The sequence below is a fragment of the Ranitomeya variabilis genome, chromosome 3 (assembly GCF_051348905.1).
Source record: "Ranitomeya variabilis isolate aRanVar5 chromosome 3, aRanVar5.hap1, whole genome shotgun sequence".
NCBI lineage: Eukaryota > Metazoa > Chordata > Amphibia > Anura > Dendrobatidae > Ranitomeya > Ranitomeya variabilis.
Window position 1 is genome coordinate 753406839 of NC_135234.1, and position 13026 is coordinate 753419864.

General features: G+C 40.5%; 1 protein-coding gene across 7 annotated transcripts in view; it reads left to right on the forward strand.

Annotated features, from left to right (window-relative positions):
- Nucleotides 1-13026, forward strand: part of SYTL2 (synaptotagmin like 2) — a 114199-nt gene that overhangs the window by 69667 nt on the left and 31506 nt on the right. For 4 of the 7 annotated variants that reach the window (XM_077298622.1, XM_077298624.1, XM_077298623.1 and 1 more), the window contains exons 6-7: nucleotides 771-888; nucleotides 10763-10828. In XM_077298622.1, coding sequence (XP_077154737.1) covers nucleotides 771-888; nucleotides 10763-10828 — 184 coding nt within the window. Of the gene's footprint in view, nucleotides 1-770; nucleotides 889-6979; nucleotides 7730-10762; nucleotides 10829-13026 lie in introns of all 7 variants that reach the window. The other 3 variants (XM_077298620.1, XM_077298619.1, XM_077298621.1) reach the window with 1 other exon arrangement.

Consider the following 13026-nt stretch of genomic DNA (forward strand, 5'->3'; position numbering starts at 1 on the left):
ATTGCCCAATATTTCTTCCTTATAAAAAGAGATTTTGTTGCAAAAAAGTCATAAAACCAATACATTCTTGGGGTGCCAATACACCATAGACAAGCATTGCCAAAAATACATTATTTTGGCCAAACCCTGTGTCCCAAGTCTCCTCTGACTGCAGATGCCAGTGTCCACAGGAGGTAAGCCACTGCCAGAGGAGTTAATTAGTAGCTCCTTCCCCTATTCTCAGAATATATTTGGCTACATGCCCCCATACACAGTAGAACCTGTGGATATAGGTGGAATTGGCTGATAATCAATGTGTATCGAGCCCTCTTGACTCTTCTCTGAGAGAATTTTTTTCTTCCAGGAAATAATCCGTAGATGTTGGGGCAGACTGCTGAGAGCCGATTGATTTGTGTCTATTGTGTATGGGCGGCTTAAACCTAAATGCTTGGAGGAAATCGCAAGGAATAGCTTTCCCAGGCCACCTTAAGAATAATTTCCTTAGATCCTATTATTGCCTTAGCTAAACAGATCTTTCACATGATGTTTGCATAGCATACAGAAGTTTGAGAAAAGTAGGTGTCATTGAGGCATCTCACCATAGTTAGGTGATGAAGGCTTTAGTGGTCCTGAATGTGGATTTTTTTCATGTTTGAGAGCTTATAGTGCAGCCTGATATCTCAAGATTTTTCTCAAGTGGTTTCATAAAAGTGCTTTAACTGGGAATTGAGTGATGAGCAACGATGACAATCTGTACTTTATCACATCTCTAATAATCTGTGTGTTTTCAGCAACGAAAAAATCCATTCAACTTAGAAGGTGCAGTAGATGAAATGGACCTCCATAATGAGATGTCTAAACCGACTCCCGAGCCTGGCCTCGTGAATGGGCAATTAGGAAAGAAAAGTGGTAAGTTAGCTCTTCAATCTTATCTGCCTGATACCTGGATTAATTATGCTTTAGTTTTTGTCATATATTAAAAAAAAAAAACTTGGCATAGGGGTCACATGATTTGGACTACCCCCATTAACTAAACCTGGGAGAATGCAACATTGCCTATTGTAAACTAAGTATGACCTCAATCAGGTCTATTATTGTGCTCTTATTAGACAGACATACCTTAAGCACAAACATGCATGTACAAAAAAAACTTCAGGCGCTAATAATACTGTGGAAGTACAAATGCATGTTCCGAGGGGGTGGAGCATGGCACAGGGATTGTACCACCCACTAGGAGCCTACAATAGTCACAGCATAGTACATCATATTAGCATGGAGTGCTCATTTAACCATGCATTTATTTACATATAGAAAAAGTTTAACTTTAATTTGTGGATGTGAGTTAAGCAATTTCTAATGAATAAGCTAAAATACAGATATGTAGTGAGTGTTGGGCATAGAAATGTAAGGCAAAGTAACATTTTTCTGTAATTTGTAATGGTCTTTTTTTTCCTTAAACTTTGATTTTGGATATTAATCTGTGAAATGTTCGGTCTGCTAAAACTGGTTTTGTAAATTTAAAGCGTTCGTGTATAACATTTGTCGCAGATAATCATCCGACATGAAGTACTGGCTGATCAGCTAAATTATTTCATGAGCCTAATTTTATAATTGTGTGTATGTGATTCTAATGATTATGGAACTTTAAATTATATTTTGTGATTTGACATAATGTTAAAATGAAACTTATCTGAAATCATTATGTGAATAATCGTAAAGTAATTAGTAAGGCGCATCCATGTTCTTTTCATAAACTGCGCCATTGGCTGCACCTCGTATTGCAGTTAAGTCCCATTAAAATAAATAGAGTTAAGGGGCAATACTAAATAAAGCCAATGGTTATGCTGTTTTTGGAAAAGTTCACGGTCTCAATCCCCCTCTACAAGCCCTATTAAATGTCGCTAGTCACATGGAGCCGTATGGTCACAGACATGGCTTACTGGACAGGGGAGAATCTCGTCTTGTTTTTTGGAGAGCAGCAGTATTAGAACTGTAGTACCAGGGCAACTTTGCTAAAAATGTCACTCCTATTTAAAACAAAAAATTAATTAAAAATTGGTGCACATAGGGCTTTCTTCAATTTAGACAATGAGCTCTAAACATGCTAAGAGCAGTTGTAAATTTTTATCAAAATTTGTGCATTTTTCTGGCTTCAGGCTTAACTTGTTTTCACCCAACAGCCCCTTTTATCACCTATCCTGGGGACAGGCGATAATGCTGAGGCCGGCAGACTAAAGTATTTTTACCTTCATTAAAATGCAGTGGCAGCGCACATTCTCGAATGTTTCTGCATTCATTCCTTATCGGGCTGCGCTTGGCTTTTTCCGGCAGCCCCATAGAGAATGAATGGAGTGGCGGTCGAGAATCTGACCTGCTGCTAAATTTTGTAACATGGATAAAAGTGCCCCAATAAACATTTCCCTGTTCAGGTGACTTGGCGAAGGGCCCAGAGACCAGACCCCCACTAATTAAGGCTATCCCATGGATGGAGAACTTATTTTTACTGGCAATCCCTTTTAATCTGTGTAAAAGATGTTGACTATGCATCCTCGCACATGAAAATTTATCTCTTTATTGTTTTATTCTTTTGGTAAAACGCAGAATTTCATTAACAGATAAAATTTAGATATGAGTAAAGACTTGATTTCTGCCTGGCGAGCAGTAGTTTTCATTGTTTAATATTTTCGAGTACATTGAATGTTTTTATCGCCTTTTTCATTGCATTTTTAAAGGGTAGCTGCGGTAACCAGAAACCAGTTCTGGTGTTTTGATCGTATATCTTTTGTCTTTGGTGTTCACCTTCACCATTTAAAAAATAAATAAATAAATAAAATTGAGTGTCCTGCAATATCAATTGGGTTTATTTTTGTTCTGCTCTGAACGGTGCTTCCCAAGGACCACAAGCCTTAAGTGTTGCTGTCCGAGATTGACAGCAGCATTTACGGTGTTAGCAGCGATCAGAGCTCGGCTCATACTGCTGCTATTACACTCAGATGCCGACTGCATAAACACAGCCGCCATCTGTCTTGTGTAGTACAGGATCAGTTCCAGAGCCCGCTTCATACAACTGTACATCACACACTGGAGTTCATGTACATCTGTTACTGTACTGTTGTGAATTCTGCTCTTGGGCTCCCTCCGGTGGTTGTAAGTGGTAGCGCTGCTGTCTCTGAATCGCAGCATTTATCAGGTGTGTTCACTTTTTGCAAATCTGACTGGGCTATTTAGTCTTGCTTCACCCTTTAGTCAGTGCCAGTTGTCCATTGTTCCTGGAGGATTCACATCTCTGCCTGGTCTCTCCTGCTTTGCAGTTCTTTTCAACAAAGATAAGTTCTGGCCTTGATTTTTTGCTGTCCACATGCTGTGGCCTTATTGTTCAGTTCTTTTCCATGTTTTTTGTCTTGTCCAGCTTGGTCTGTATAAGGATTTGTTTAGCCAAGCTGGTATCTCTGGAGATGCAGATATACCCTCCATATCTTTAGTTAGCTGTGGAGTTTTTGTATTTTCTGTGGTGGATATTTTCTAATGTTTTAATACTGACCGCATAGTACTCTGTCCTATCCTTTCTATTTAGCTAGAAGTGGCCTCCTTTGCTAAATTCTGATTTCAGTCTGTGTATGTTTTTTCCCTCTCCTCTCACAGTCAATATTTGTGGGGGGCTGCCTATCCTTTGGGAATCTTCTCTGAGGCAAGATAGTTTTCCCTTTTCTATCTCTAGGGGTAATTAGTCCTCCGGCTGTGTCGAGATGTCCAGGGATTGCTAGGTACATTCCACGGCTACTTCTAGTTGCGGTGTTAAGTTCAGGGTCTGCGGTCAGTACAGGTACCACCTTCTCCAGAGTACGTCTCATGCTGCTCTTAGGCCACCAGATCACAACACTGTACGCCGTCAGGTTCAGATAGGGGCGGAACAGGTCTCGTGAATTCTTTGGAACTCTGGGGGAACCGTTACTCAGGGCGACCATGCACTGCAGCTTCTTCAGGCACAAGATGGATCCACTTGCTCACACAGATACAATTGATAAAGTCCTCATGAACAGATGAACAGTGTAGTTTAATATGACAGCATATTCAGTACAATTCAAGACTCTTTACAAAGGCACAGTAGTACTCCGTATTCCTTCTAGCACAGTGAGATGGAGGAGGAAGGGGGGTTTGGTGAGGGAGATGATCTCTGACACAATTTCTTCCTGCTCCTGATAACTTTCTCCACCAGCAGTACTCCACTCTGTAATGGAATCCTGTGTCCCTATGGTTCACTTGCCTGAACTTTTGTCAGCCAGATCACAGAAACACACCACTCATCCCTTGGCTGCTGACACCATAGTAAACACTTTCCCACAGTCCCTGGGGCTCTGCTAACCACTCCCTGTCTCCTGTGACTGTTAACCCCTCTAGTTGCTGGATGCTTTTGAAGCAACAGCAGTTTGCACTACTTCTGCATGTCACATGTCAGAAAGGGGATAAAGAGGACAGATCATCTCTCCAGCTCTGCTAGCATTTAATAAAAACAGACATTCTTTAGAAAAAAAAAAATTATGGATCCTCTTTTCTTAAAACACTGTTGTACTAATTCATCACTTGGAAAATTTATGTAAATTGACAATTGGGTCTTACCAGTTGAGAGTGTGTCTCTATATTCTGACCAATAGGTGCTGACAATGGTAAGGACACACCCTGTTAACAAGAGGATTGGTAAAACTAAGGTATCGATTTGTTAATAAAATTTCCACTAAGAATAAGAGGAATTTCAGAATGCAAAGTTGTGAAAAAACTACAGAATTGATATATAATGGTGATTTACAAGTATTTATTTCAACACACAAAAAATGTTCCCTATTTTGAAAACCCTAACAGTCAGAGGCTCGTTTGCACTATATTCTCCTGTCATCACACTGAACATCTAAACCATTGGCCTCCCCTCACCTCTCTGGGCCTAGTATAGCTATAGTAGCTTAGAAAGGTATTCACCCTCCTCTCCTTGGCAGTAAACTAAAAATAGGAGAAACTTTCAGTGTGCATAACTATTCACACACACCGAAAGTCAGTACTTTGTAGAGCCTCCATTTGCGGCAACTATAGCTGCAAGTCTCTGAGCGTTCCACATCTTGCCACTGGGATTTTTACCCAAGGCAACACTGCTCCAGTTTCTTCACGTTTGCTGTTCACCACAGGAAACCATGAATAATAATAATAATTATTTTATTTATATAGCGCCAATATATTCCTCAGCACTTTACAAATTATAGAGGGGATTTATCTTAAGGTCTGACTATATATTCTCCATTAGATTAAGGTCTGGGCTTTGACTAGGCCACTCTAAAACATTAGCATGTTTCCCCTTTAAACTCTAGTGTTGCTTTAGCAGTATGCTTTGGGTCATTGTCTTTTTGGATAGTGAACCTCCGTCCCAGTCTCAAATCACTACCAGACTGAAACCGGTTTTGCTAAACAATATCCCTGTATTTTGCACGATCAATCCTCCCCCTCAAATTGGACCATTTTCTCAGTCCCTGCTGCTGAAAAATCTTCCCCCACAGGATGATGCTGCCACTGCCATGTTTCACTGTGGGGATGGTGCTCTTGGGGTGATGAGCTGTGTGGGTTTGGCGCCAGACCTAGCGCTCACCTTGGTGGACAAAAAGTTAAATTTTGGTCTCATCTGGCCACAGCACCTTCCTCCATACATTTGTAGACTTCCTCCACGTGGCTTTTGGCTAACTGAAAATGAGCCTTACAATTTCAGTGTGTAAACAATGGTTATTTTCTGCCCACTATTCCATAAAGGCCACCTCTATGGAGTGTACGGCTTACTGTGGTTGTATGGACAGATACTCCAGTCTCTTCTTGGGAACTCTGCAGCTCCATCTGGGTTACCTTTGTTCTGTGTTGCCCCTGATTAGTGCCCTCCTTGCCCAGGCTTAGAGTTTTTGTAGGCACCCTCTCTTGGCAAATTTGTTGTGGTACCATGGACTCTCCATTTGATGATGATGATGGATTTGATGGTGTTCCTAGGGATCATCAGGGATTGGGATATTTTATTATTTTTTTTTTATAACCCAACCCTGGCTTGTGTTTATCAACAACTTCGTCCCTGACTTGTTTGGAGATCTACTTGGTCTTCATAGTGGTGTTTAGTCAGTGGTCCCTCTTGTTAATGGTGTTGCAGCCCCTGTGGCCTCTTGGAAAAGGTAAAGTGTATATACTGACAGACATGTGATACTTGGTGACAGGGAAGTCCACCTGAGTGCAATCTAAGCATGGGACTTATGAAGGTAATTGTTGCACCAGAAATTTTTAAGGGCTTCATAGCAAAAGGGGTGAATACATATGCACAAGCCAATTTTTTTTAGTTATTTGATCCCAGAAATGTATTTTAAGCCTATATTTTTCTCAATTCACTTCACCAAGTAAGACTATTTGGTTCTAATGTATATAATATAATAAAATATATAAAAAGACAAAGGGGTGAATACCTTCGCAAGCCACTGTAGATGGTATTTTTTTGTTTGTATTGGATTATTCTGTCATGATATCTTAATTTTTACAAAATTTCCCTCCCAATTTTTTTAAGCTTATTTTTTTTGTTTTGTCCAAAATTCCTTTCAATACTGGGTTTTCATTTTTTTTTAACTGCTGCCTTCCATACAACAATTTAAATTATTTATATCTTGTGATTGTCCTATGAGAAAATCAAATTATTATACCTGGAATGAACATGCGTAATTGCTTTGCTACTTTGTGTAGTCTGTATTTTCCACCTGTATTTTGTCAGTTTCAGCTCTCCATCAGTTTACGTGTGCTTCTATGTGTATAATCAATTATATATAAAAAAAACAAACCACAAAACAATAAAAGCTGAAAACACAATCCTGTCCGTCTGAAATTATTGGTGATTTGTTTCCCTTTCCTTTTTTTTATGCTTCATCAATGCATTGCTTTTAAGTTATGCATGCAGTCTATTGTTTCATTCTTGCCCTTATTTACATGTTTTTTGCAGACATCATGTCATCCATAATTAAATATGGTGTGAAATTACCTTATCCATCGCCTATCGGTGACAGAAAAACTACACAGGAGACTGAAGAAAACACTTCACCGAAACTACCTCCAGTGCCAAAACCTAGGAAACTGTTGATAAATGGAAAACCTCCGGAACGCTCAAACTCTTCGCTCCAGAGAGAGGACTCTCTTAACAAACGTAAAGGAATTTTGAAACGTAGGTCCAGTTCCAGCTCGACGGACTCGGAAAGCATAAGGATTCTCCCGAATGTCGAAGCGCTCAAATTGGTTTTGCCAACGTCCCCTATTCTGGAAGCTGAGCAGACTCATTTATTCGATGACCAAATGACCTCATCAGAAAACTCACCAGATAGACAAAAACAAGTGAGGTTTTCTGAGTACGTTCTCCAGAAGCCTCCTACTCCAAATCCTGAATCTTATAACGCTCGGGAAATTGGTGAATTTGGAATCCTTGACCCTAGCTCTTACCAACATGATTTAAACAATAAATTTCTGGATCACCATCCTTACGAAGAACCCAGACCTACATACTCTGATCTAGATTACACCAACACAATGGAGGATCTGGACCTCATGGAGAACCCAAAAGTTTCCTCAACACTTCATGCTCCTTCTCTTATCTTGGACGCTGAAAAGAAATCAGAAGACCAAAGCCAAGAGCTAAATTATAACACATTATACGAAATTCCAGGTGAAATCTATCCCGAGATAAACATTGACTCTGCTGGTAAGGGGCTTCGTATGGAATGATGTGCATCACAAATCGGCTATGTAACACTTGTGCATGAATACATTTTACTGAATATATGCCAACAAGCATTTCACTGCTGCTCTGTCTAAACCAAGCAACAACTGCACTGGGATACCAGCATGCTTTAACACTACATGATTAATAGTAATAACATTACTGTTACTCTTGATCATAAGGAAATTGTGTGTAATAATATACTTGATCATCAAATTTTATTTTTGGGCTGGATGAGGGACAATCTTTTGTTTTTGTTATCTCTGCTTTCTACTAGATTATGAGCGGGTCCAGATGGGTTTTGACATTTCCCTGCCCTGAATTGGAGTCCAAGTGGTCAGACTCTAAAATACTAATCATAAACTGATTGATGCACTTTACAGAGGATATCTGAGACTTTTAGAAAAAAAGGTATGTAGTTGCTAACGAAGGCAACTACCTGCCTGTTGTAGCCAGCGCCGGTCATGATCCGCTCTTGCCAGAGATTCAGCTACTCCCTGTCAACAGTGCAGCAGTTTCTCTTCCTGTTGACAGGGCATGACTACCGGTGTCATGCTGATTGACAGCTTTCTTCCCCCAATTAGGCAGTGGAAGCCAGCAGTCAATCAGCATAACAGTAGTCCTGCCCTGTCAACAGGAAGAGAAACTGCTGCTCTGTTGATGGGGAGTAGCTGAATCTCTGGCAGGAACGGTCAGTGACCAGCACTGGGTACAACAGGCAGGTAGCTGCCTCCGTTAGAAACAACCTACCTTTTTTTTCTAAGTGTCTGATATCCTCTGTAACGTGCATCAATCATTTTATGGTACCCAGCGCTGGTCACTGACCGCTCCTGCCAAAGATTCAGCTACTCCCTGTCAAAAGAGCAGCAGTTTCTCTTCCTGTTGACAGGGCAGGACTACTGGTGTCATGCTGATTGACTGCCGGCTTCTGCTGCCTAATTGGGGGAAGACGGCTGTCAATCAGCATGACACCAGTAGTCATGCCCTGTCAACAGAAAAAGAAACTGCTGCACTGTTGACAGGGAGTAGATGAATCTCTGGCAAGAGCGGATCACGACCGGCGCTGGCTACAACAGGCAGGTAGTTGCCTCCGTTTGCAACTACATGCCTTCTCTCCCCAAGTCCAGGATATCCCCTTTAAGGAACCCCTTTTAAATCTGCTCATGGTAGATTGTTCCAAGGCTTTAAGATGGGAGGTGGGTAGTGAAAGGCCTGCAGTGTTATTTCTGCTTGTAAAATGACAATTGACAACCAATGGAACAGTTTGTATTTTTGGAGGCCATTGAGGAATTAACTTTCATGCCTGTATGTTGTACAAAATGCACTTCTATTCTACTTGTCTATTTTAGATATTATTGTTCCGAGCTCTATTATGGCAGGCACTGTACTAAATAAGGAGGCTGCCTCTGACTGCCATGCCCCTCTCCCCATTATTGCTCAAGGGATTCTATTGGTGCCGTCCTGCCCACCCCTATAGTCCAAAGTGGTGATAGTATGTCACCTGTTTGGCCAATGAAAAATTGGAATGGCTAGTACAGCCTCTCCCCAGTAGTTTAAGTCAGCACTGAGCCAGGCTACTTCTCTTCACCCTGTTCGGACCCTGGAGGCGCTCATCAGTGCTGTCATGAGTCATGTCAGATCCACTAACCGAGGTCCTGCAAGCCAGAGTGACACAGGAAGGTAAGCACTGAATGCAAGCCCTCCTCTCCTTGTCCTTGTGGACATCTCCCAGCCCGGCTGTTCCAGCGGGCACTCAACATCCATTATCAGCTGGGGTGCAGCCAGGAGACCAGCAGTCCGCAAGGCATTCCCGCCCTCCATTTTCATGAGAGCTCCGCCCAGAAGCTCTCGCAGGCACCATGTAGGGAATGTTTTCCCGCCCACTCTATTCCCGCTCGTAGCAGAATACAACTGCGGTGGAGAGCGGCACCAATTTTCAAATTTTGGCACCAAGGGTGCTCTCCGTGCTTCATTTATATAACACAGGAGATGCTATGTGTAGCTGACTGGTGGGGATTGGTAACGGAGACCTCTGGGGATTGGTCAACACACTTTTCTGAAGTGAGCAGCTCCTGTGCAAGCTGCATGCATGCATGCCTGGCTGTACTGGCTCAATAGTATGTCTAGGGGTATAGCCTTACTATTGAACTAGTACACTGATCTCTGCAGGCAGCTGATGTAGGTGCTATGTACTTCAGAAATGTTTCGACTGATCGGTGGAGGACTCCCACCAGTCGGCTGCTCATAACATACCCTACGATATATAAATGCTTTTTTAAATTATAGGTACTTTTTTTCAGTTTCATAAGTAGAAAGGGGTAACTTGTGCAGCTACAACAAGCAAATCACACTCTGGAAGACTTTTCGTGTCCATGTGATTTATATAGAAATTCACTGATTTCAATAAGAGTGTAATGCCTCAATCTACCTGTGATGGTGCTGCAGGAAAACGAGACTTCATCTGAGTGGGACAAAAAGTGATTGCTTAATGAGCCGTAATTATTGTAATATATGGCTTATTTATTGAGTAATGGAAGAAAAAACCATTACAGCAATCAATCTGGTTTAAAAACGAAAAATCTGATTGGTACGGATAAATCCTTAGCAAATAAATTTGTTTCTTTTTTCCTTTTTAATTTAATCTTAAAGTGGATTTGCCACCGGATTTTATGCAAAAAGCCTAAATTACATTTACCTGATGTGGCTGGTCAACTTACTTTGAAAATCCATCATGCTGTATAATATTTTTAAAATAAGTTTCCCTGCCGATTAGAGGAAAAAAAGAGCAATTTTATGACTCCAGCTAGTATGCACTCTATTTAATTTTTTATTTCAGGATTATATAGCCATTCTGACATTGACTTTTTAAAGTAAGTACTCCAGTTCAATCAGGTTCGAGATTTTTTTTTTTTTTTTAATAACCTCTGAATTTTGTATTGTGAAATCTGGTGAAGGATCCACCTTAATCCACATAGTAGCTCCCTCCATTCATAAACCACTGGTTCTGTCTTGCAGGTACAGAAGCTTTGTATGCGGTCTTGAAGAAACCTTCAAAATCTTCTTCTCCGGATCCAGAAAAAGGTAGACTAATATATTCTATTCTATCAAATGTTTTCACAAAGCATAGTGATCCTGGTTTATCTGAACCAGCCCTTTAAGCGTACATGTAGGGTAACCTTTCCAAAGGGATGAGGCGGACCCTTAATATAGGATTCTATATAACTGCCTCCAATCCTATACAATACTCTGCATGTGACCTTCATAGTAGGTGCCTCCTACTTATTTGGCATAAGAAGTATCTGAAAAATTTTAGAATATTTTTGGGGTGTTGCAAGAGACTGGGAAAAGGGTCTCAGGTTTGGAGCCCCATATTTTATATATGCACCATTGTTTTCAAGTTTTGGGAGTATACATGAGTCTTGGTGATTATGGGAAGGAGCGGATGGACAGAAAAGGGTAACTGTGCAGAACAATATATGGGCCCTTTTGCACTTCAATGGCTCCTCATTGGACCCGGTTACCTCTTGGGCCCCTGGTTGCACCAGTGATATGTCCACTCCTAATAATGGGACCAGATACACACATCAAACCTAAATAGGGCATGTGGTCCATTAATCATCCAAGGTTCCCGGGAGTCTTCAATAGCTGTCGAAGCTGAAAACTATCTTTTTCAATGCGGTGATTTGTTAAAGCCACTGCCGGACACAACTGGCTTTGGCATATCTCCTACCCTGAGAGCAAAAGGATTGGGAGAGGAAACTGAACCGATCTCATTTCCGACATGTGATGTGTAAACGTACGTCTCATTGGGTGTGGGTGTACAGCGCAGAATCAGATTGTAGTTGGGCTTCGTTATAGTTGTCAATATTAGAAAAGTTTATCCGTTCAAATCGTCTAGACGAACTGAAATAGGATAAATGTTATTTTAAAATGTTAAATTATTAAAAATGTTTAAATCCCTCCCATTTACGAAAACTAAAACAATACATCTATTTGGTGTACAATGAAGATAGTAATGAAAAAAAAAAAAAAATGCCCCCCCCCCCATTGCCATTTTTCTGGCTCTGCACTTCTCTCAAAATATGTAGTAAAAGCGATCAAAATGTTGTGTACACCAAATTGGGTATCAATGAACACTAAAGCTCACCATGTAAAAAAAAAACAACAACTCTTTCTAATCTCCGTTGTTGAAAAGAAGGGTGGAAAAAAGGCTGAATGTTTCATATGGTCAGGTCCCTTTTTACTCCACTGGGGTGGGGTAAAAACAACTCCCAAACAGAATTGCATTATTTATTTTTTCTTCCCCCTCCCCCTACACCTCCCCCAGTTTTGCAGTATAGTATACAGTATATAGTAAACAATAATAATTACAACTAGTCCCACAAACACTAGTATGGTTATGTTAGCGTAAAAGAAGTTATGGGTCTTGGATTTAAAATGAAGGCACAAAATGTCTTTGGGATTTGATTACAGGATCACTGGAATGTAACTTTTAACCTTGTCTTAATGATTTGACTAATAATTCGATAATCAAATAATTGATGTATAGATAAGATGTTAACAGTTTTTTAATTTTATTAAGGCTCCTGGCTTCAGGAAGTCCTATATTCTGCGACATTTTAATATTTGCATAGTCTGATGATCCGGTGTCTCGACTACTTTGCTTTCAAACATACTTGACCCAATGGTATTTTGTAATTATCTGAATTTTGCTGTATATCTATCTTAATCAGGGTTTATGTCTGTTTTGGGTTGTCGTCATGGTTCACAAATCTAATTTACTTTACTTTAATTTAATCTAGACTTTAATTCTGTCTTGCTGTTTTTTAATAATGGCCTCTGGAAAAAACAGTTAATGTTGGTTTTCCCACAGACTTCGAGATGGAGCCTAGATTCCTTGGCCAAAGAGGGAAGATTGAAAATGCTTACCAAATTGAAAAAAGACTGGAATTTGGAAAAAGTTATGGTGGAGACGGTAAAATAAACTTTGGAGACCGTTATACCAGTATCCAACCTGGTAAAGTCTTCGGTTCCACCAATGAAGACTTCTTGGCTCCTGAAAGGTCTAGACAAGTGCAGTCATCTTATCATGATGAGCCAAAGCCTAGTGACTATGTCCCAAAGTGGAGACGTCCACTTAGTGTAGATGACGAAGATTCATTAGCACAGCCAACAGTGCATAAGTCTCCAGATTTCGGAGATGCAGACACATTTGTTAAACCATACCCGGAAAATAGGACAGATTATAAGTATTCTCCAGTAGAATCCAATAAGGATTC